Raw genomic sequence first — 25,937 nt, forward strand, 5'->3', positions numbered from 1 at the left:
AACAGAGGCCGTGACCTTTGTGACCTTTGTGTAATTCCAGGCCTGTGGAACTGCATCATGGTGTCAAAAGCAGGTCTTAATTTTTTTTCGAATTCAAATCTATGCAACCAAACTGAGGCTTGGAAGACAAAAGACTGGTGCTTGTTGGATAACCAATATTGGCATTCATTTTGTATACCAATACAGGGAGTCAGACGAATGTTGCTCGTTATTGTAAATAGTTCTGAGATGTAAAGGCTGATTGTAAGAAGTTGCATTTGCTTTAACAACACAAGAAGTGTTTGATCACTTCTGACTTCTTCCGTCCAAAGTTGATAACAATTGTTATCAGGAGAATTATTTTTTTCATTGCTTATAAAATTAAAAATAAATTCAATATGTTGTACTGTTTGTAGTGTACACTATTACAAATATCTGTTTTCAACTCGATTTATTTTCAGGGAGTAAAGTTAAGTTTCAAAATCAACCTGTTTTCAAGAACAGTTCAAAATGGAATTGTTGAGGGGCATTACATTTCCTCCCAAAGTTATCTTGGCCCAATTTAATAGAGCTGCTTATAGCACAAAATGTTGCTTAGTAAACTCAGATTACCGGCCAAGACTCCACTCAATTGTTATGCTAAGTAAGCAGCAGGTAAATACCCGTCACAAGTAACAGATATGTCATGGAATTTTGGCCAGTAACTTGTGTTAAATAAGCAAACTATTTTCGTGCTTAAGCAATTTATTTGCTTAAAATCATAAAAGCTTACTTGGTAACGAGTATTTGAGAGCTGTTGATAGTATAAAACATTGTGAGAACAACCGCTCTCCATTGCTCGTTACCGAATAAGTTTTTTATGACAACAATTATTTTGAGTTATTGCCAATAGTGTCCAGTGCCTTGATAAGGGGGGGGGGGGCACCACTGTGCCCAGCTTCATAGAGCTGCTAAGCAAAGAAATTGCTTAGCGTGAAATTTCTTCCTTGATAAAAACAGGATTACCATCATAATTCCCATTTGTCGCATATTGCTCGTTACTGGTATTCAGCTGTTGTTTGCTTATCCTGAAAACCACGTGAAAATTTGGTTGGTAATCCTGTTTTTATCGAGGAAGAAATTTCATGCTAAGCAAATGTGTGCATAGCAGCTCTATGAAATTGGGCCTAGGATGACGGAAGGATGGGAGTGTAATTTATACATTGGCTTGTTACTGCCTTGCACTGAATTAAATTATATAATAGCTCTGAATGACAAATGCAATAAGATGTCACTTCCATATTTCACTTATTGTAATAAAACAAGTGTTGGTCATAAATTATTGTCAGTGGGGTAACCTGGGGGTGGGGGGCATACTCCTCTTCCCCCACCCCACTCAGATCGAAAAGCCCCCCCAGCCCCAAGCCACCCTCCCCCCCCCTAAAAAAAAAAAGGTCCGGCGGTGATGTCCCTTGTTTTTGCAGATAATGACCTGAAAATCCATCCACTGGTTTTTGCTGTTATGGCAAGTGAGCCCTCTCGTGGTGGTTGTTAGTTGTCGGGGGGGGGGGGGGGGTTGCAAACGATCCATTGCATTTTGATTTAACGGTCTGAGTAGAGTGAGCCCTCTTGCGTTTTGTGTTGCCTATGAAAATCTTCCTTCCAAGATGTCTTGATAGTCGGTCAATTGATAGTCGGTCAAAGCGGTAGGGATTAGTTTCAGGGCTACATAACATCCACCCTTCTTCTGATCATGTTCTGATCATACATGTGCTCTGGAACGGATACCTTCTGCCATTCTTACTGGCTGTCCACTGTTATGATTTTGAGACCCGAGGGTGCACCATACACACTAATTAAAAGGCAAAAATTCATGAGCTAATATTTGTGTAGGCTCTGAAAAAAAAATGGAACACGAACGTTTTGGGGTCATGCAACTGATAGGTTGTGTGTGACAAGTTATCACAACCCAGGGGCTCTGTGCTTCAACTTTTAAGGAGACTCGACCTTGCTACTCATTGTTGGAATTGAAGAAGATGCAAAATATTTACTACGTCTGTTGTGCGCCCTCTCCAGTCGTCAATAATAGTTTTCTGATTTAGATTTAGTGAGGCATTTTGTAAAATTACACTCGAATCTCTCTCAAGCCAAACGAAGTGTGATCTTAATGAAAACACAAACTCGAACATATCTCCCAATAATACTCGACCACTTTGAGTTCTCACCCATGATGTATCCCCCTCCATGTTCACTAACACTTTATTCATTATATCCCGATCTCTTCACACAACAAGTGCTATCATCCTCTATACAGTTATATCACGGCCGCCCGTCGGACATAATTAGAGCGCCTAGGCCCTGAAATGAAGTACGGAGGATGGAACTGGGACGAGCGGAAATCAGTTGAGAAAAGCTCAAAGTGGAGCTGAGGGCATCAATAGATGGTTTGATGCTACCGGGTCCGCTGTTTAGTAGACTTGACTCAAGTCCCTTTCCCGTGAGAGTCCCTTTATGTTTAGTCCCATCGCCTAACGTAAGAAAACGTTTGCATGGCCGCGGTATCTCAGGGAATTCTGCCCACTGGGGATTCTGTCCCCCTCATGGGAAGTCACGTGGGCTGTATAGGATGACGATCAAATAGAGGGCGCTATCAGAAGTAGTTTGTACATAGGGTGCGTTCGTTTAGCTTCCCTGGGTCGACCCCGGTCTGCGTACGGACCGTTCGAATAGCTTTGACGGGGGCTCACCTGGGTCAGCCCCCAGTGCCCTGCTTGTGGAGTGGGTCACTTGGGGGTGACCTGAGGTGCATGCCGTCACCACGAGAGGGCGAGTGTGATCGTTCGATTAGCTCTTGTCAGGGGCTCACCCGAGTGAGCACCGCCGGTATACTCCCAGAGAAGCTTAACGAACGCACCCATTGTTCGCCATAAATTATAAATTGGGGGGGGGGGGGCACCGAATCTTTGGGGGGACACACCGGTGTCCCAGGGAATTCTGTCCGCCCGGCGGAGACGCCTCATGGGAAGTTAAAGTTGGGTGGTAAGAGGATGATTCAAGAGAGGGCGCTATCATAAGTAGTTTGTACACAGTTGGCCAAATGGGGGACAGAATCTCCTGCCACACCGGTGTCCCCACAAACCTGTGGTAAAATGATCGTTACTTCTACTTAGTTGGCGCGATAATGCCTAGGGACCTCTCGCACGAGAATGGGACTTGAATCAAGTCTAGCTACGGTAGGCAACAAAAGCACCAGGCTCTCCAATGGATTGAGTGCTTAAAGGGCAGCAGTGTGCCCAATGCATCAGGCTGAGTGCCTCCGAACTAATTAATTGTCTATAGTGTAAGTGATCACTGCATCCACTGGGCGGGAGGATACAGCAACCGTTTGACACTGGCTGCAGTCTGTAATGATACAAACAAAAAACGAACAAAAGGGAACTAGTGGACTCTTCTCCTGCTTGGGGGGGGGGGGGGGGGGGGAGAGAGAGAGAGAGAGAGCTTGGTGAAACATTGACAGTGCTGTGTCCTATGTCAGTCACTGGTGTTTTAATAAGGGGTTGCCACTCGGTCCTTCACGGTATAGACTGAGCAATAACCCCTCAGAGCAAACCCCTTACACACTTGCCATACGACTAGAATATTGTACTCTCAAAGGCTATTATTGTATAGTTTTGTCTTCCCCCATCTGGCAACCACTTGCTGCAGAACGCCGTGAGAGCAGCCTGTATAAAGCCGCCAGACACGCGCGGTGATTTCAATGGGACCCTGGTGATAAATTGAAAATATGTTTCAATGCTCTAGAAAAACTGGATGTTGACTGGGGGAGTATTTTCTCTGCACTTAGCCTAGTATGTTAGTTCCTGCGATCGTATATTAATGTGAATGAGTACTTCATCTGCAAACTATGATTATTCTTTGATTTGTCCCGGCCTGTTTTTTTTATTGGACCGAATGGAAACTGTGCTGACTTTATTTTCCTTCATTTATCATTTTTTATATGTAAAGCTAATTTTGTAGTTGAGTGGCCTCGGCCTACAATGGCGGAGAACGATTTAATGGAGAAGTCTTAAAAGGTTTGAACGACCTATTTAAAGGGAAATTACACCAGCTTTTATTGTTTGAATCGTTCGATTGTTTTCATCCGATTCAGAATGATACACAATCAAAATCACTATCATTTCAAATGGTGGTCGCATTTATTTTGAGATAATGCCGAAAATCTGGAGCGACTATGTGTCCAAGCAGGAAGAATAATCCGCTATTGGAATACACAACATGAGAAGCGTTATTGTCAGTTACGCTTCTCAGATTCAAATTTTGGGGACATAACTGACATCTTTTTACATAACCGCATTACTTCGAAGCAAATTTTCATAAAAAAGGCTTATAATAATTATCTACTACATCGGAAGCTGTTGTATATGCTTCTAATTAAACGTTTGTATTGCCATAAGAATGATTACTACACGTATACCTTACCTTTAAGTGGTACAGAATAATATTTATTTAAAAAAAAAAATAAAAAAATATAAAGACAGGAGAAGAAAAAGAAGTACACTATAAGCCCTTTTCACACGACGTAAAAAAACCCTAACATTCCTGGCGAAATTTATCTCATTGTTTGTAAAATATTACAAAATGAGCTTCTTGTTAGAAAAAGTTTTTACATGTTCTATATTCCTTGCGAAGTTTTCTCAAACAGCCACATAAAGTCTCAGAGACATAGAGTTAGTTAGAGACATTACATCTAGAAAGAATAACCCAGTTTCAGTCAGCACAATAAAAACCACCTGTTAGGTTTATTATGATAGTTCTCTCCTCCCATCAGCCAGTGCAACACGGTGCAGTGAGATTGATTTACTGCCTTCTCAATATTTTCTTCTTACAAAAACACCTTCGGCAAAACGTCTGCAAAAAGCTACTCGCAACGGTCGTTGCCAAGGTGCATTTTGTAAAAATGGCGCGCAAAATCGATGACAGCTATGGATTTCCCGCGCTTTTTTGTTCTACCGCAATGGTACATTGTGGATAGCAACAGGCTTTGCAACTGGACTGTTTCTCACGCTATCCCTTTGAATATTTGATTATTGACTGTCGGTTGGTTCATGACTACAGACTGCTACATGTAATGTTTGTACCAAGGCAGTTTCCGTCGATAAAGTAGTTTTAATGATAATCTTTTATAGTCTTTTATTTTTATAACCATGGACATGCGCATGCTAATTTTAGTTGAACATTTATTCATTGCGTCCATTTTTCTCCTACCTACTTTCTCGACTCAAACACATAACTAAAACCTGTCATGTCCGATTTGTACTGAATGTTGTGTTTCTTATTGATGACAACTAGGTCTGACAGCGAAACATCTTTAAGTGTCTGTTGCTTGGAATGAATACTTCTTAGTCTTACGATACGAAGCCGACTTTAATACATTGAGAGGGTTGGATGCCCAGTATCTTAGACGAGGCTTTACAGGTAGACTGTCTTGTAAGTAACAAGGACATCGTCATTGTATCGATGGATCTTATCTCGGGGAGCTTCACAATTTGTCCATCGCTTTTTAAGATTCTACTGCATTTGAATTTTAAGTCTGAGTATATTGGACCCTTTTGTATTATATGGAATCTTGAAGCAATGGGCCTTTCAGATTACCTTTACCCGTCTGTGATAGTCAGTGATGGAGTAATAGAGTTTTAGAGTTTTTTCCTGGTTAATCTGAAAACAATTTGAAAGAAAGACTTTGTGTTTCTCTTTAAAGGCAGTGGACACTATTGGTAATTACTCAAAATAATTATTAGCATAAAACCTTTCTTGGTGACGAGTAATGGGGAGAGGTTGATGGTATAAAACACTGTGAGAAACGGCTCCCGCTGAAGTGCCATAGCTTTCGAGAAAGATGTAATTTTCCCTGAGTTTGATTTCGAGACCTCAGATTTAGAACTTGAGGTCTCGAAATCAACCATCTAAACGAACAACTTCGTGTGACAAGGGTGTTTTTTCTTTCGTTATTTTCTCGCAACTTCGATGACCGATTGAGCTCAAATTTTCACAGGTTTGTTATTTTATGCATATGTTGAGATACACCAACTGTGAAGGCTAGTCTTTGACAATTACCAATAGTGTCCAGTGTCTTTAATATGGCCAGTAAGGTCTGAGAAACATGTGTGTTTTGCCTGTGTGGCATTAGAAGGTATTTGCTGTGTGCAACACCATTTTGTAATTATGGTGATATTTTAAACCAGGGAGTGTTGAGGGTGACAGAGCTAAACATTGTTGGGGAAAGGCTGTAAAAAGTAAAAGCCAAAGTGTTCCCTTTCCCCATCTTGATTGTTCGTCAATAGCGGATAGTCTTGACAGTGTTGTCATAATAGCCTTTGAGAAAGACTCTGCTAGGGTCGAAACGTTAGGCCATTCGGCCAAATGAAAAAAATACCAGTTGATCGTCTCCTTCCTCACCCTTTTTGAGGCCACATCCTTTCATATTTTTTTAAAATTTACCCCCCCCCCAAAAAAAAAAAAAAAACAAAACAAAACCAAAACCACAAAAATACATTTTGTTTGTGTTTCTTATTAAACTTATTAATCTTTAAAGAACTTGTAATACATAAAGTTAATGGTGATTTTAAAATGAAGAATTTTGGGTGGCCAGTTTGAATTAAAATTAAAATGCTTGACGGCCACATTTGAAAGAAAGACAAAATTAACAGGCCCTCGACCTCCTCTTTTTTGAAAAACCTGGACGATCAAATGATATTCGTTTGCTTGGCCTTAATTTTTCTTTTTGCATTATATTTTTTGGTTGGTAAGCAGTTTGCAACAGCTAATTCTATTTCCCCATTCTCCATCTTAAGCTCCCTTGCCTCTGCTGAGCGCATCCTACGTTAAAGAGAACAAACAACGATCGTTCGTTGCCCTTAGCAACTTTTAATTCGCCATCTTTTCATCGACATCATTTTCTTAGGTACAAAGACAAAGAACAAAGAGCAACACTCAGACATAGAGGCGGTTGTGTAAAGAGATATTAAAGGCACCATAGACACTATTGGTAATTACTCAAGAAAATGGTTAGCATAAAAACTGACTTGGTAATGAGCAATGGAGAGATGTTAATATAGTATAAAACATTGTGGGAAACGGCTCCCTCTGAAGTTAATGTTGTTTTTGAGAAAGAGGTAATTTCTCACTCAAATATTAACAGACATAGGTCGAGGCTCTTTTTATGGTATTTGAAAGCACATGTGTGCAACAAGGGAGTTTTTCACTTGCAACTTCGATGACCAATTGAGTCATAATATTCACAGATTTGGTATTTTGTGCATGTTGGGATAGGCTACACCAAGTGAGAAAACTCGTCTTTGACAATATGACCAAAGGTGTTAAAACTGTGAGAGTGCAAGAAACAATAATTTAATACAGGCCTTCAAATAACCCATGACACCTACATATATTGCAGAGGTGCACTGCGCCTTTGCAAAGTTTAATACAAATTTATATTTTCCTCATAGAAGTGCCCCTTTTGTCTTTGACAATTTAATAACCAAAGGTGTACAGCGCATCGATTGATTATGCAATAAAGGTCAACACTATAATAATTTTATAAACTGCTCGCGGCTATTTATTTAAGCCCACTGTGCACCTTTGGTAATTGTCAAAGACCAGTATTCTCAGTATCCCAACATCATGCATAGAATAACAAATCTGTGAGTATTTGGGCTCATTTGGACATCGAATTTGCAAGAGAATTATGAAGAAAAAGAACAAAGAGAGACACAAAGACACCAAGGCGGTTGCGTAAGGAGATATTAAACCATAAGTCTCGATTGATTATGCAATAAAGGTCAACACTATAATAATTTAATAAACTGCTCGCGGCCATTTATTTAACTACAAAACAATGCCTGTGTACACTAAGGGGGGGGGGGATGGCATCCTCTAATGACGACGGAGGGTAATTGAGAGCGGTATATGGAAAGCACTTGATGTGTTTTTATGATGTTTGTTAAGGCATTTCGTCCTTGTTCAAACGTTGTGTTTCCGTAGAGACGCTTTGCCCAAAAGGTTATTCAGGCTCTTCGGGAAGGAGGCCAGTGTTTGGAACACCTGTTGGTTCTACACGGACTTTACTACAGTGTAGTTCATGTCTGTAAAGCATACATCATACGGGTGATGTGGTTATGTTAATAAGACACTGGACACTGATGGTAATTGTCAAAGACCAGTCTTCTCACTTGGTGTATCTCAATATATATGCTTAAAATAACCAACCTGTGAAAATTTGAGCTCAATTGGTCTTCGAAGTTGCGAGATAATAAAAAAAGAAAAAACACCATTGTCACCCGAAGTTGTGTGCATGCTTTCAGATGCTTGATTTCGGGACCTCAAAATCTAATTCTGAGGTCTCGAAATGAAATTCGTTGAACATTTCTCGAAAACTACGTTACTTTAGAGGGAGCCGTTTCTCACAATGTTTTATACCATCAACAGCTCTCCATTGTTCGTTACCAAGTAAGGTTTTGCGATTATAATTATTTTGAGTATTTACTGAAAGTGTCCACTTCCTACCAAAGAGCAAGAACTCGCCCGTGAAAAAAAGACCGTTTAATAAAGTTGCCTGCTAATTAAAGGAACACGTTGCCTTGGATCGGACGAGTTGGTCTATTAAAAGCGTTTAAAACCGTTTGTTATGAAATGCATATGGTTAGAAAGATGTTTTAAAAGTATAATATAAAGATCCACACAAGTATCACTCGAAATTGCACGGTTTTCCTTTTACGTCGCGAACTATCACGGTCGGCCATTTATGGGAGTCAAAATTTTGACTCCCATAAATGGCCGACCGTGTTAGTCGATAGACTAAAAAGAAAACCACGCAATTTCGAGGCATATTTATGTAGATCATTGTATTCTACTTTTACAATATCTTTCTAACCATATACATTTTACAACAAACGGTTACAGAACGATTTTCAAAGACCAACTCGACCGATCCAAGGCAACGTGTTCCTTTAAATTTAGGTGTCTTTCGTATACATTGAGGAGCACGGTTGGCAAGCGCTCGCGTCAGCGATGTGTGCAGCTATCCCGATAAACGCACCGTGTGTTAAAACACCCATCCGTAGAAAAAAAGAAAGTGTAATAAGTTTGCCTGCGATTGTTCAGTGTTTTTTCCTTACATTGTGGAGCAAGGCTGGCAAGCAACAGTACCCCATCCACGAAAATGTGAAGATTTCTGATAAAAGCACCGTGTTTAAAAACAAAATACAGTATACAATTAAATGTTTTAATGTTCAAATTTTTGTTATATTTTCTTACATTGAGGAAGGACAGAGTCTGACAGCAAAAAAGTTTGTACAAAATAATAAAACCTGACTTAAAGGCAATGATAAAAACTGTTTTCTTCCTCCTAATTTATACACACTGCCGTTTGTTAAGAAGAGAATAATTCAAGAGGCTTCACGAACAAGGTTTAATGTTTTGATGAGAAATAAGACACTGTCTATTAGGCCCTATCTAAGATTGCTTATTTTATTGGGTTAAGAATGTGCACCCGGAATGAAATAGACCTTTATCATGGTGCAGCCATCTTGACTTCATATCAATGTTACCAAACCGAGGCTGGAAGTAAATAGTCTGGTTCCAATTTTCAAAATGATTATTAGCATTCATTATTGTTATTCGATACGAGGAACATGACCGAGATGGAGGCAGCATGATAAAGGTCTATAATGCTCATTGATTGTTAGAAACAGACATACCAGGATTGTAGGGTAGGATCTACTTTGAAGGTTTATATAGTAGGCCGAACTCACTATAAAAACAGCCGTCTTACTTTAATTTATTTCAGTTTTAAAACACAAAACGTGGTCGGTTATAGCTTCACAACGGAATGCCTCAAATTACAGTCAAACATAAGTATTAGAGAACACATAGTCTTAAAGAAAAGAAACCCAAAACAACAAACCAATCGAAAAAAGGGGATCGTTTAAAAAGGACAAAGGCATAATACAAATTGAAAACTTCTAAAAAATATTAAACCTCTGACCGCATGCATGCTAATTACAGTGATAGGTAGCCATCAACTACACGTTGGATTAATTGACTCGTGCTACTGGTTGCTTATTCTCATCATCATCATCATTAATAACGGTGTAGTTGGCACAGCATTATGAATCCTTCCAAGGTAGCAGGATTTTAGTCGATTATATTCCACAAAAACTGTAAACTGAGCCCCGAGAAGCCTTTCAAATGGCTAACAAGGAGCAATAAATTGCTAAGGTGATGAAAACATGTAAACTGACCGTCTTGAGTTACGTCCAATGTAACCAGCGCCCTCTTGTGGCGTTAGATGCTTCCGTAGCCTCAAACTGTCTTCTAGAATATAATTTAAACCGATTACAAACGTTAATAGTCTAGCCTGTCTGTTAAATAGTGCAAGGTCATTCAAGGCAAAGTCCACTCTGTTTTTATAATTTGTTTATTGTTTTAAACTAATGTCCGCGCAGGAAGATGAATCCATAATTGGAACACACAATCTGAGAGTCGTCAGTCAGTAACGCTTCTTTAGTATGGGGATAAAAACTGATCTCGTTTTCCAGAACCATGTTACTTCAAAGTGAAATATTTCTCAAAATGCTTTATCTATCGAAACCTGCTGTACTTCTAAATAGTTTTGATTGCCTTTCATTTTAAAGTGATTACCAAACGTAAACCTCCTCTTTAAAGACAGTTGACACTATTGGTAATTACTCAAAATAATTATCAGCATAAAACCTCACTTGGTAACGGGTAATGGGGAGAGGTTGGTAGAATAAAACATTGTGAGAAACGGCTCCATCTGAAGTGAAATAGTTTCCGAGAAAGAAGTAATTTTCCACGAATTTGATTTCAAGACCTCAAGTTTAGAATTTGCGGTCTCGAAATCAAGCATCTGAAAGCACACAACTTCGTGTGACAAGGGTGTTTTTTCTTTCCTAGTTATCTCGCAGCTCCGACGACCAATCGAGCTCAAATTTTCACAGGTTTGTTATTTTGTGCATATGTTGAGATACACCAAGTGAGAAGACTGGTCTTTGACAATTACCAATAGTGTCCAGTGTCTTTAAACGTAGGGCAAGGGCATTAAGCGGACACCGTTATTTTGTATGAAGGTTGTTCTGTGTACAGGTCTATTTTAACTCGTCAAACTTTGCCTGTATTCAAAATTCAGTGAGGGTTCATGTCTGCTAAAAACGTTGAATGGTCTTCCCTGGTCTGATTCCACTCTCTAAATGTAAAATAGTGAAAAACACCACTCTTTACATTTCGCGCTGTCCCTCATGTGGCTCTTCAAAAAGAGTGGTGGTTATTTCAATCTTTTAGAGGGGTTTCACTCTAGGACAGAGTGAAAAATCACTCAAAAAGATGTAAACTTCAATCTAAAAGAGTGGAAGACCACTTTTACTTTTTTGTAATGCGCATGACATTTTGGGTCTCGATATAGAGGTTACGGAATAAATATGATTGTGAAACAATTGAGTTTCCATGTTCAACAAGGCATCTATTATTCACAATTATTCAATTCCTCTCCAAGGAACAATCCCCAGTTCCCGTTTCATCATTCAACCTAGTAATTATCCCAACGATCCAAGTTGAAAAAAAAAAAACCTGATTGTAATTAACTGCACACAAAAACCAAGTACACTACAACACAGACTGCATAGTGGACATTCAGAACATAGAAACAACAATATTAATGCACACCGTGGACCGTGTGCTGTCAATTACCTAATCGATCGGCCAATACGCATTTATTTACCCAGGCAGGTGTTTCTTGTCAGAGCCTTTTCCACCGATCTGCCGCCGTACATCTACGGCTTACACATACCCCCGTGAACGATCCAATCTTCCCATCCAAGTCTCTACTGCTCTTCACAACTCCATCCCCAAGTTCATATCATAATTATCGCCACCCAAAACCAGTAGAGATCTGAAGATTAGAATATTAAACACATTTTTTTCCAGCCAAGGACTGGATTATTAATGATTACTTCTTGTGGTTGGTACCATCTGTACTGTGTGAACTGACTTGACATTTTTTTTTTCACTGCAAGAAAGAAATCTATGTGTGATTACACTTCGTCATTATTTGGCGTGTGATGTAGCGTCCCTCAATTAATTCACTGCGTAAGGATAATCGCATTAAGTCGTTCCATCCCTCTTCGTGGTGGCTACTCCTAAAATAGACTCCTCCCATTTATTTAAATGATCCTAAACCATCCAATAAGAGAATGTTCTTTGGGTTGACAGTGCAAGTGACGGTGCACGATTAGTCCGCTCCGTCCCTCTTTATGGTGGCTACTCCTAAATATACTCCTCCCATTTATTTAAATGACCTTTAAACTATCCATTGTAGACTGCGCTTTGGGTTTTGACAGTGCAAGTGACAGCGTGCTCTCTAACAGTAGCAACTCAGTATCGACGGGGTGGCAGACTCCTCCCATTTATTTAAATGGTCTTTAAACCATCCAATAAGGGACTACGCTCGTGGTTGATTGACAGTGCACGTTACGGCGCGCGCTCTAACAGATAGCATCTCATTATCGACGGGGTGGCTGGCACGTGCCGATATGACGGCCCGAGCAGCCAGCGATTTCTACCGTCATTGTTCCCTTCAAGTGCTATATAAGTATCGCTAGTACGAGCGACACATACTTTCAGTGAAATGCGAAATCAGCCTGTGCCATTTGTTGGTTCATGACATAGGATCTGTAGGTGGACAGAGGGGTGACACACGTTGCTGCACTATAGTTATCAGACGGTCAGCAAAGTTGCCAGTGACTCTATTTACTCAGAAGAGTGTTCCGTTTCAAAACTGAATTGTCCCTAATGGGGACACAATCCCTTCTCAAGTCAACTGGTTGGGCCCTTTAAACTATAATAACCAGAGACACGAGTAACAAGTCGCGTAGTAAAAAAAATCCAAGCTCTACGGAATTGCATATGAGATACACTCGCTCTATGCGCAATATTATTTAGTATGTACCGATCCGCAACACTGCTGTCATTATTTTGAAGCGGTCGCTAATTTGAGCGCACGTTTCTCAAGGGGCCCGTGAGCTCGTTGATAGATTAGACCGGAGTAGAGGTTGGATCTCACGACTCGGCACCTGCTCAGAGTACGGTGTGCAGAGAGCTACGACACACCATCCAATTTCTGTGTGTGTGCATCATCACAGGACAGCATCACTCACTTCTTGAACGTGTGGAGTAGAGAGACGCGACGTCTTATAGATTCATCTCCCATACTTATCATTGTGGGACTGGGTGCAGTCCGGATACTACCACCACCATGCCTCGTTCATTCCTCGTCAAGAAAACTAAGCACACCACCTCAGTGATTGCAAGGAACATTTCTATCGAGGCGTCGACTCCGATCTCACCGTCTCACTTTGGAGGAGTTAGTGTGCGTCTTAATAATGGTAAGTCTGGAGTCATCTTATCTTGAAACAGAAAAACTTTCAGTTTGTGTAGCGTAGTATCTGTATCTCTGTATCTGTATCTTGAGCCGGCAAAAACAAAATATGTCTAAAGACACATCACACCATCTTAATGTAATGTGAAGCTTAATATATGACAAATTTGCATCGGGGTAAAAGAATATTCGTCTTGGTTTTACCCCTACACCGAAGTATGTTAATAGCACTGTATACTCAGTACTTACCCGAGTTCTGTGAAAACAAATCACAGGCATACTACTCGGGTGGGATTCGAATCCACAACCTTTGCAATTCTAGAGCACTGTCATACGTGGAGCTAGCGTCCATGGTTGTTTTATATCTTAGATGCGTATATAAACATCTTCCATCATAGAAATCTATGACTCAATCCGTTCGCAGAAAACTTAACCAGGCCTAGAGGGTATTAAGTGCCAGTTTGTTTGGCACCGTTATGTAAATTTCTGATCAGGAGTTTTCTATGTGATTTCACCTCAGTCCATCTCACTCCTATGCTCCTACCAGTTGTCGCTTCTCCTAGCAGGTGAACCAACTCAATCCCACCCGCGAGCAAACAACATGACGCTCCAACCTTTTAAAGATGCTTTTCTTAGTTCTCACATCTCCCCCTTCTCTTCCCCAATATTGAATTGCTTCCTATTGCCCCGAAGAGAAAAAAAACCTCTCCTCACTGGCGACAGAAATGAAGACCAATAAAGATTTGTCGGTGGACGGTGGGGGGAAGAGGGGATGTTATATTTATATATATATATATATAAGACGATGAAAATCTGCCTAGGGTTACCATAAATGCATTCAACAAGTAGTCAACCCAATTATGCACAGCACGTAAGAGCACTACAGTTTTGTACAAGATGTGTGTATGTACATGTATATACACTTGCTTTGCATGCCAAGCGCAACCTTCAAGCGCAGTGTTTTTGTGACTATGCATCCCGTACATTTAAGAGTAGAGAGCAGAGAGACGATGACAGATAAAGACGATGGCATATAAATAAGACGATGGGGCATCTTCGGATGTAATTTTGGCTCATTTGCAATAAGGCAGAATGCGCGTTGTGTATAGGGCGGCCCAGCGGGTAAACAACGCATACGCTATGACTTGAAACCAAAGTCCTATTCACACGACAGCAGTTAAACTGTGGTCCCGTGCTAGATTTTAGCATGGTTGTAAACATGTAGCAATGTTTGACAATATTTAGCAAGAGAACTTGGACAGTAGAACAAATTGTTGTCCTTTCACATGAGGTATACATTTGGTAAAATTTCATAAGCATGCTACAATTTAGTAAGGGAACCTCGCTAAATTGCTCTACGGGAAGTAAATACTTGTAGAATGGGTATCTCAAGTCATACCCAAACAAAATGTGATCTTATTCAATGACACTGTTTGATATTTCAAAAATAACATACGTTATGCAATGACTTGGAACTATAAGTATGTAATTGTGTAGAAGGAATATTTCAAGTCATTCCCTTGTAAAATGTGATCATATTCAATTGTTATGTTTGAAACTCGGAAAATAACACACGCTATGCAATGACTTCAAACTAAGTAAACAAACGTGTAGAATGGGTTTTCTCAAATCATTCCTTGGCAAATGGTGATCCTCTTATTCAACGGCACCGTTTGTAACCCCAACAATAACATACGCTATGTAATGACTTGAAACTAAGTGTACAAACGTGTAGAAGGGGCATCTTAAGTCATTCACAAGAAAAAGGTGATAATTTTCAATGGTGATGTTTGTAACTCCGAAACTAACATCTTATACACTATGCAATGACTTGAAAGTATTAGACTGGGCATTGCAAGTCATTTCCAAGCAAAAGGGTGGTCGTATTCAATGGCTAATATTGTAACTCCGAAAACCACCTAACACGCTAATGCAATGAGTTGAATGAAACTAAATATATAGTAAACGTGATGGGTTTTTAAAATCTTTTCCAAGCAAAAGAATGTCCTCATACTCGAATCCAATGTTTGTAACTCCGACCTGAGATAAGTTTCTCATGATATGTCTGATGGTTTTCCTCTTCTCCTTTTCCACTTGTAGAGATTTGGCCTAGCATCCATTAGGGTGTTGACATTGGTCGGTAGTCGTGTCAGATAAAAGCCAGTGTCTGATACAGTGACGAATTGAGACTTTAGAAAGACTTGATTATTCTACCGTGAATTGTCAATTTATATGGCAGATGTCGCCCTATTTTTTTTTTTTTAAACACCCAGCCTTCAATGCCTTTTTCTCTTCGTTCCATTTTATTCGGGGATAATTTTTAATTGAACAAAAGGGGTCTATGGAAGACGAGAAATCACTCGGGTTTAAAAGGAGAAAGGAATATCGGCTCAGTAGCACTGGAGAGTGTTTTGTGATTCTGAGAAGGTTGAATTCCAGCTCGAGACAGATGGGCGAGGAGTTATATATTTATGAATTCATAAACAATTTTAGTGAGAAATTATCAACCATGATCATTTCTTGTGTATGTGGTAACGATTTGGCCTGTTGCATTTTGATGTATTCATTTTTGGTAAATTGTTATTGACGAAAACACAAGACATTTTTTCTTACATCTGTTGAGATTATTTGTCTTCAAAGAAAGTATAAAATATTAATACAATGGTCAATCCTGACCACTTCTTGTTTTCATGATAACGATTTGGCTGGTTGCATTTTGATGTATTCGTTAATAGTATTTCATTGACAAAAAAATAAGAATAGTTTGTTTTACATGTGTTAGAGCTTATTGTTTTGAAAGAAAGTCTAAAATTAAAGTGGACAAAACATCAATCATGACCACTTCTTGTTTCAGTGGTAACGGTTGGGCTTGTTTCATTTTGCTGTATGCGTTTTTGGTATAATATTTCATTGACGAAAACATAAGGCATGTTTTCTAGTATATTAATTTGTCTTGAAAGAAAGTCTTAAAGAAACTTCACATGACAAACCACAAATACCTTAAAGGTAGTTGTTTCTAAACTTTATCAGCATTCATCTTTAGAGACAAATTAGAAACATGTCATCCTGTTTGAGCCGATCTCAAATTTTTCTCTTCAATTTCTTTATAAGAGGGAATTTATTTTTATCAATTTTAACGAGACAAATAATTGAGCACAAATACTTTGCAGCGTAGTCGTATTCCCTTCGTTTGTTGAAAACAAATTGACCCTAAATATACGAAAAAATACAATTGCTGTTATCAGTTTTTAGATTTTATGGATTATTAAAAAAATACTTTTTTTTTTGCAAAGTGACCCCACCCACATCTTGACAAAATGAGTTCTAAGATGAAGAGTCATACTATAAGGAATACTGACGCAGCAACACGTTTTTTTCCCCCCGTCACACAAACTGTCAGAGAAATAATGTCACATTTTAATCAAACACAATGACCCGGAACAAAATTGTAATTCCCAAGGAAAAAAACCGCGGGACCCTGACAAGAAGTTGTGCAGATGGCCGTTGATTTTAATGACAAGTCAAGAATTGCATCTATGTACTAACCGATAGCGGTAACTTACTTGATCACGAGCGGTTAAGTCATTTAGAATGGATTCACGATCTGTAGAAATACTCCAAAACCAAATGCATTCCAAGATTGTAAAATGTATGTTATTTGTAAGCATTAATAGAAACAAAGAATGCTTTATTTTAATGTCTGAGGGAACACAGAAAATACATGCAAAGAATGCTTTATTTTAATGTATGAGGGAACACAGAAAATACATGCAAATTATTTTCTGTGAACATTTTTTACCGCTAATTTGTTTTCTTCCCATACAAATGGCAAATGAAAGACTTGTGTTTTAAATTTGAAAGCGAACGCAATAACGCGTTACCGACAGTGCCTCACTATTTTCTCAAATTAAATTTTCATATGCGGTCTTTATTTTGAAATCTAGTGACATTTTGTTTTCAACTTGAAACATCCTAAGTCCAGTCGCAGTACGCAGAAACACGCAGAATGTGGCACTATAAAATACTCCTTCCAAACAAGTTCAAATAAGATTTGCAAGAAATATCAAGGCTGAAGACAGTTCTCGAATATATGTTTTCGACTGCTGATGATTTTCACCCAAACAAGACCTTTTATTTTGCAACTTAAATCTTGTGAATATAATTTATATGGGATTGAGGCCTTGCATGGTGAGGTATCAATAAATACTTGGTAAAATAACACAATTTACCTAGCTAGTCGATACACACATGGTGTTAACGCAAACCAAATATTAATATAATTTTTGTTTTGTTCTCTTGCAACTTGGCATTGTAATGACTTTGTATCCTCTATTTTTTACCCAACAGGTTACATCCATGACATTATCCCATCACCCACAGCATCACCACCAGAAACGCCCACACGTACAACCATCCTCGACGAAACGTCATCCGTTTGCGAATCAGCGTCCGTTTGCGAATCCTCATCCCTATGCGATTCGCCCATATCTGTGGACCTACTCGAGCAAGTGCAACAGCAACCGGGCCGTTTCCTGAGTCCACCAACCAGTCCCAATCAGGTATTTCTGTCGTATGATGCTTTCCTCGTAACAGATGGCCGATCGAGACGACGTAATGGGACCACACCAGTGGGTACCATCGATCCGAATAGACCCAAGTACAGATGCAACGAGTGCGGTAAGGAGTACGCCACATCCAGCAATCTGTCACGACACAAACAAACACACCGAAGTCTGGAGAGCAACCTGGCCAAGAAGTGCGACCTGTGTAATAAAGTTTACGTCAGCATGCCCGCTCTGGCCATGCATGTGCTGACCCACAACCTCAAACACAAGTGCACGATGTGCAACAAATCCTTCAGTCGCCCCTGGCTATTGCAGGGTCACATGCGATCACACACAGGGGAGAAACCATTTGGGTGCGCTCATTGTGGTAAAGCGTTCGCCGACCGATCAAACCTGAGGGCTCACATGCAAACACATTCGGCGTTTAAGAACTACAGATGTAAGAGATGTGACAAGACTTTCGCGCTCAAATCGTACCTGAATAAACATTACGAGTCTGCCTGTTTCAAGACAGACGAGATGGGATTGTTGCAGTGTTCGGATGACTGCGAAGATTTCCCGAAGAGTCCCGATTCATTGGCATAGGTATTGACACTGTGTGAAGAGCAAAATGCCGAATGAGGGCGGAACTTGCCGAACATTAACGAGTCGGCATCAACAAACATTGAAAACTGAAACATCGAACAAGTATTACTGAACTCTTCGTCAAGCCAAGTCCACTTTTTTGACGGAATCTTGCCACTTCACAAAGTCATGTTCTTCAATTTTTATAAATTATTATAAAACACCTGCATGCACAAATAGTTTTCCAGTAACCGTATTTTCCTAAAACTACATGTTTTATAAAACTGTAGGGGGGAGAGTTATATTTGGGGTTTAAAGAGTAGTCTTCCAAAGTGTACACTAGTATCACGTCTACTAAAAAGCAATGACCTGTTAGTCTCAAACAGCATGTTTTCATTATTCTTTTTTCAAGTCGGTGTTCATTTATTTTGTCATCATCAGTCGGTTGAGCCATGTAGAAATAATCGGAAGTAAATTAGACATTTTTTGTAAGGGTTGGACGTCAAGAAGTGATCTAGACTGCATTTCAAGTCGCTTCATTGCCCAGCCAAATTGTTCTATTACGTCTCATTGGACGTGAAGATCTCAATTCACGATTGCACGGGGGTAGTCAGACGGAAGAAACAGTACCGTAGTCTCGTTTCCAGTATGTCTTCTTATTACAAAACCGTCGCAATCATTTTCAGAAAAACCATGAGATTCGAAAATTCATTCGAGCTGAAAATAGTACAGTGTAGAATTACTGTAATATAATAGAGATTTGTACTATCAGGGTTATATGAATATCCTTAACATTCCACAAGTGTATTAGATTTTTCTTTACACCACTTCACTAACAAATGAGCATATGGCTAATTGGAAATGGCAGGTTTGAAATTGGATTCGCGCCATATGAGAAAATGATGTATCTTTATCATTTATGCGTCTGCCAACAATAGAAAGGATACAAAAATCACGATAACACATGTCACTTATACATACAAAATATTTTATTTAAAAAAATGTTATTTTGTTGAAAGTGCAATAGTTCAGTTTAAAATGTAACCCCCCCCCCCCATTGAACCGAGGCAGTAATAATTCCCATTTAAGGATTATGTAGCCCATTAATAACCAGGGCCCGAGCACACACGATGTCATGTAAAACCCACTATTGAATTGATGCAGTAATAGTTCATGTCTACCCAATTGATGATTGTGTAGCCCATTCCTATCCGGTGCCCAAGTTAGAATAACACAAGTTGGAGAGTAACTGTGTACGTTTGAGGAATTTCTGTCGGCAGATGGCAAACGATTATAACCAAGGCAACAATAACGCTCATGGAAGTAAATACAGTTCAATGTGTCATGATAAATTGTATTCAGGATAATTATGCACTGATTTAGAAGGAGGTTGTGGGATCATGGAGCTCTCAACAGCAGATAGGTCACCACCTCATGTTTCATTTATTTATTTATTTATTTTATTCGAAATCCAACAGTGGATATTCGCCATAGGCATCATTTAAAAAACAGATGAAAATTACAAAATTGCACAACATGTACGAAATGAAATGTCTCATTTTGATTAATTTTGTTTTCACTCCCGATAATGGCCAGTATAAGAATTTATGTTTTTTTTTTTCTTTTTTCTGAAAGTTGTCTTGGATTTAGGACGATTGACGTATTGATACATCTTAGATGCCTTCCATTCAAAGAAATTATCAACAATATAAATGAACTTATCGTAAAGACACAATTTTTATCAGTATTTGAATGCACTACTGGCTTATCGATGTCAGAAGACGGACTTAACTTTTCACAGATTTATTTTTTAACCTTCTGTGATTCTTAAAAGTACTGTTTATTTTTGAGCCATTTTTAAAAGAGTTTCAGGATGGGATGTGTAAGACACTCTGGTCTGCCTTCTTCTGGTCTCCTTAAAGGCAGGCTAAATTCCCACTCCCGTTTTTTATCTTGTCTTGACAATCATTTCAACGTATTATCTTTTTTTTTTTTTTTAAGTTGACTTTAATTACTGCAAAGTTCTTAACTCATGAAGATGACAATTTTGTTTCCACACTGAAACTGATATTATGTTAATTGCTGGAGGGTTTCTCTCGGGCAATTACTATACCATGTAGAGATCATTGTTCACAAATAAACACAGAATATCTAAACACACTCACTGGTGCCTGCCACAAAATCACACTCTCACCACCAAACAACTCGAAATATAATTATAAACACTTGACAAGGACGGTCACTAAGTACATCAGTATTATCCTGTGATATTATTGACAATTATTTCTAATCATTTCTACTCATCACACACGGCAAACACAAGCGTCACCGAGTAAGACTTGCAGTGTGTGTGTCAAGTCAACATGTGAACACGCTCTACGACAGCACTTTAACTGGGGTCCCTTGCTACGGTTCTAAAATGTTACAAGAATGACGATACTTTACAAGGGCACTTGGACAGGAAATTTGTTTTTCGTCCTTTTTCACACAAAGTACAATTTTACAACCAACAATTTAGCAAGGGACCCTTGCTAATTTACTCTCGTGTGAAAGGGGCTTTATTTACATTAATTGCATCATATTTCCACATTCGGTTAATGCACATCAAGAGTGCTCTCTCGAATCTTAGTTTATAAAGCCCGTTTCACACAAGAGCAATTTAGCAACGGTCCCATGCTAAATTGTAGCATGGTTGTAAAATGTTACAAAATGTACCTCGTGTGACAGGACAACAATTTTTTTCTACTGTACAAGTTCTTGTCAAACATTGTATTTTACAACCATGCTAAATATTAAGCAAGATACCCCAGTTACATTTCTGTCGTGTGAATAGCACTTTACAAATCTAGAACCCCACTGGGGTATTAAGAGGGTAATTAAATAAAACTTAAGGGGTAAAATGAGACTGGGAAAAAGGAGTATCGCTTGGGATTTTGCTGATGTCAAGTTGGAACCATATCTGCTTCGTACCCAACGCGCAAGCCGGTGTGATTAACACAGGCTGGCGGGGTTAGGTGATAGGGATAGCTTTACGTCGAATCGGAAATGAGTGAGATGTGTTGAATTTGACTTGGAGGGATTTTTGCGGCTAGCTGGGAGATCAAGCTTCGGCTGGGGGTATATCAGTTTTTGCTCTGAGGATCCTTGATACCTCACTTGGAGACTAAAACTGAGACATGACAAATACTGCAATCAGGGTAAAAAAAATCTTACTAATTTAAAAGGAAATTCAGAAGACAAAAGAAGGAAAGACTAGTATTAGTATTATTGGTATGCGTTAACCCACCACTGCATATTCATAACATCAAAATAATAATCCATCTGTTTCGTTTAGCCCAAAGAAAACAAGTTCATGTCAATTTGAGTCCAATAAAAAACGAAAACATCTAATTATTATTTCTCGAACAGAATATTTCAGGAAATCAAAATACTATTAGCAACCCCCTGTAGTCTTAGTGGAATGGATGCAACTTACGGATGATAAATTGTTTTTTAATAGAGCATCAGTGCTACAGGTTCGACAAGCCAGAATGATATATTATGCACTGATTGGCAAGTGCCAAGTATAATCAACATCTGCTCTTTAGTTATCATGAGTGAAAAGTGATGAAAAACCAGCACTGGGCCAAATTTCATAGAGCTGCTTATAAGACGAGTAGTTTGCTTACAAATGTTGTGCTTAGCATAAACTAGCAGGATACTAGTCACAAGTTGTGCATGTGACATGGGATTTTGTATGTCAACCTTATTCTGGTAAGAATGTCTTTGTTTGGGCTTAGCTACTTTTGTGCTTACGCAGCTATATGAAACGGGGCTATGCGATAGAAACAAATGGTTAACATCCTAAAATACTTATTGATTCATTGGGGATTCTTGATTCAACCAAATTGTGATAAATCAGTTCATGATATTATAAAATGTGAAGATTTATTTTTGTTTGTTTGTACTCATTAAGATATAAGTGGTATTCTTGAAATCGTTGATGTGTATGATTACAAATGACAGTGCAATCGTCAATTAACAAAAATTATTTGTTATAAATGTGACCAATATACCTAGAATATCTTTCAGATGGTATCCATTCAAGTCCTTATTTTTATTTTACTGAAATGTCTTACGGATGTATGTATTTTATTTATTACATTATGTCATGTATTGTTTGAACATTCCATATTTTCCGGAGTCAATTTGCATACACAAACATGCAGTCGTACACTGTGCAATATTTGTTTTGTTCTTAAACAACAATGATTGATGTTTTTTCTCTAACAATAAACCAGAGCTCAATTTAGAATAACCTCTTGCAAGAAAATGAATATGTTAATGAGGGAATATGCAGTATGGATGAAGATTATTTTACAATAGATCTTGTGGCCACACTTCGGCAGTGACAGACCTTGTATTTCATCACTGTAGAAATAATTCATATGGTAAATTATTTATTTGCTTTATTTGAGGAGGTTGGCGTAATTGAACTTTTGGAACTTTAATTATTCTACAGTTGGTGGGTTCTGTATCTGAACGACAAAACAAATTATTTGTGCACAGTTGTTGCGTTAATATTTACTTCTGTTGTTGTTGTTGTTTTGGTCATTCCTCAGACTTGCATGATCCTTAAATTTGACGAGAACAATTTTTCCTGTCAAAATATTTTCTTATTTCACGACAGCAATTGTTACATTCTATACTTAGTTTCACCATGTAGTTTTGATGTGTTATTTTTCCGAACTGTAATTTAAACAATGTGCAATACGAACAACAGTAGATATTCATTACCAAAAGATCAAAAACATATTTGTAATATACATCCCAGAATTTCTAATTTTGAAAACAGTAGACTAAATGTGCAATGGATTAAGCATTTTTAGCTCAAAATCAAAGTCTGTTATAACATTTAGTTGTTGATTATGCACAACAGTTATTTTTCACTGATCACAGATGTATTTATGGAGAGAGAGGGGGGGGGGGGGGTCTGGAACTCAAAAACCTTCATTACCTAATTGAAGTTCAGACCTTGATCAAACAATATCAGCACGGACGAACTCTCGACTTCCCTGCGACAGATTAACGATACCCTTGTCATTTTTTTTCCCGCCCAAAATCCATCGACAGATTTTGTGTTCGCCTTCACCTTGCCTGGGTCAAAAATATGGTTTCACAATCAGTTGATAAACGCGGATTTGTTGCGTGAAGGTTGCCACGCATCCGAGACCTTTCCATCAAGTCTCGCCCCATTTCCGTCTCAAATGACTCCTACACAAGAAAAGAACAATTTCTTTTGGGAAGACAAATCGAGGGCGCGTCTTCAAGACCGTGAAATTTGCCCTGATGTATAAAAAATATGCAAGGCCAAATTTGCATTTTGAGTACTGCATGCTTTGTCCGTGTTGGTATCCTTTATTTTCAACAATGTCTTGATGTATTTGCCCCGACTCTGTACAAAAACATGCACAGTGAAAATTTGCATTATGAGCACTGCTATGATGATGGTATTTAAATGCGCTGGACACTATTGGTAATTCCTCAAAATAATTGTTAGCATAAAAACTTACTTGGTAACAAGCAATAGAGAGCTATTGATAGTGTAAAACATTGTGAGAAACGGCTCCCTCTGAAGAACATAGTTTTTGAGAAAGAGGTTATTTCTCACTCAAACCCTGAAGCCCCCTTTTAGGCATACAAAATTTATGCAACAAGGGTGTGTTTCCTGCCGTTATGCTCTCGTAACTTCGATGACCAATTGAGTCAAAGTGTTCACAGATTTTTTAATTTTATGCCTATGTTGGGATACACCAAGTGAGAATACTGGTCTTTGACAATTACCAATAGTGTCCATGTTTTTAAGCTGCAACAATGTGTTGATGTTAATGATGGCTATAGTATAGACAGTTTTGAAGAAAACATGATGAAGCTTTCTCATAAGTTGAGGACAAGGTGTTTGTTTCGCCTTAACCCAAGAACAATGTCACTGATTGGACGACGTAGTCCACCCTTATCTAAAACCAACCAATGTGTGACCTTGTTACATAGTTATTGGTCAGATAAAGAAGCGAGCTTTTAATAGATATAACAACAATTGCAATATTTCCAAGGAAACATATTTTTATGGAAGGAATTCATTCGGGATGTACTACTACTGTACTAAATGGTGTAATAATTAATTATCCAATTGGTCAGTATAGCCTTTCATATACTTTCAGACATTTCTTTTTTTCGAATAATTCTTGAATAAAAAACACCTGCAATAATGAGTGTAAAATATTAAAGTAGATATCATTGTACAACTGTAAATACTCCAGAGTTTTTTGAAATGCTTTATGGACCATGGCTTTTATAATAACCAAACTATAACGAGATGTAAATATTTGTTTTCATCAGCTGTATAACTATAGTGGTTGGATTTGTAAAGTCTTATTTCATTGTAATTTCAAAATATTTGTTATTGACCAAACAATACTAATTATGCACATTATTATTTAGTTGACCAAATTTAATTCACTAATGACCAAAATAATTTGAATGTTATCCCGTTGTGGTATTAAATAAAACCTTAGCTGGATAAGACAGCCTTTGGAAAATTGAAACAACATTTGCAGTTTTCTTTAATTTTGTTTTTCAAAGTGTTTATAATTTTTGAGTCTCTTTTTCTGTAGTCGCTTTTTAAAGGTTGTCAGCATAAAACTTACTTGGTAACAAGCAATGGAGAGCTCTGAAATATATAGACCATTATGAGAAACGGCTCCCTCTATTAGAACTAAAATTTCAGGCCGGAAGCCTTTCGTAGGCATCTGAAAGCACACACTTCGTGCAACAAGGTGTTTTTTCTTCCATTATTTTCTTGCAACTTCGACGACCAGTTGAGCCCAAATTTTTACAGATTTGTTTTATTTGTGCAATATGTTTTGACACACCAAGTGAGAATACTGGTCTTTGACAATTACCCAACGTGGCCAGTTCCTATCCGTCTATAAAAATCTACAAAACCAGACTCTCTCACTCTCTAACTCTATGCATTCATATTTATCAAATTAGTAATTATTTCTAAGGTCATTTGAAATAATGTATTTATATTTTGTTGAGATCGAACTCAAGCTGAGCACAATGACATATTGCCCACTATACGTTTTGTAAAAATCAAACCACTTTTAGAAGGACAGTTAATAATAGACACAAATTTTAGGTAAGGACTTCGGTTATGGCGGACATAAATGAAATGGTCATTAGTGTTTCGAGTTGAGTCATCTATCACAAAGCATTCATTGTTGGAGCAAAACTCTTTTTATAAAAAGATGTAAGAAAGCTATGGGTGGTTTGAAGATGTCATGCTGCTTGTTGGTTTATTTTATTTATTATTATTATTATTATTTTTTTTTAGAAGATCGATCCGTCAAAGGAACTCG

General features: G+C 38.4%; 1 protein-coding gene across 1 annotated transcript; it reads left to right on the top strand.

The window, feature by feature from the left end:
- The first annotated feature begins 12,806 nt into the window (after positions 1-12,806).
- On the top strand, positions 12,807-19,487 carry LOC139934882 (uncharacterized). The gene is made up of 2 exons (XM_071929303.1): positions 12,807-13,415; positions 17,756-19,487. The coding sequence occupies exons 1-2, from the start codon at positions 13,286-13,288 to the stop codon at positions 18,556-18,558; spliced, it is 933 nt and encodes a 310-aa protein (XP_071785404.1). The 5' UTR covers positions 12,807-13,285; the 3' UTR covers positions 18,559-19,487.
- The last annotated feature ends 6,450 nt before the right edge of the window (positions 19,488-25,937 follow it).

The sequence above is a fragment of the Asterias amurensis genome, chromosome 3, assembly GCF_032118995.1.
Source record: "Asterias amurensis chromosome 3, ASM3211899v1".
Classification (NCBI taxonomy): Eukaryota; Metazoa; Echinodermata; class Asteroidea; order Forcipulatida; family Asteriidae; genus Asterias; species Asterias amurensis.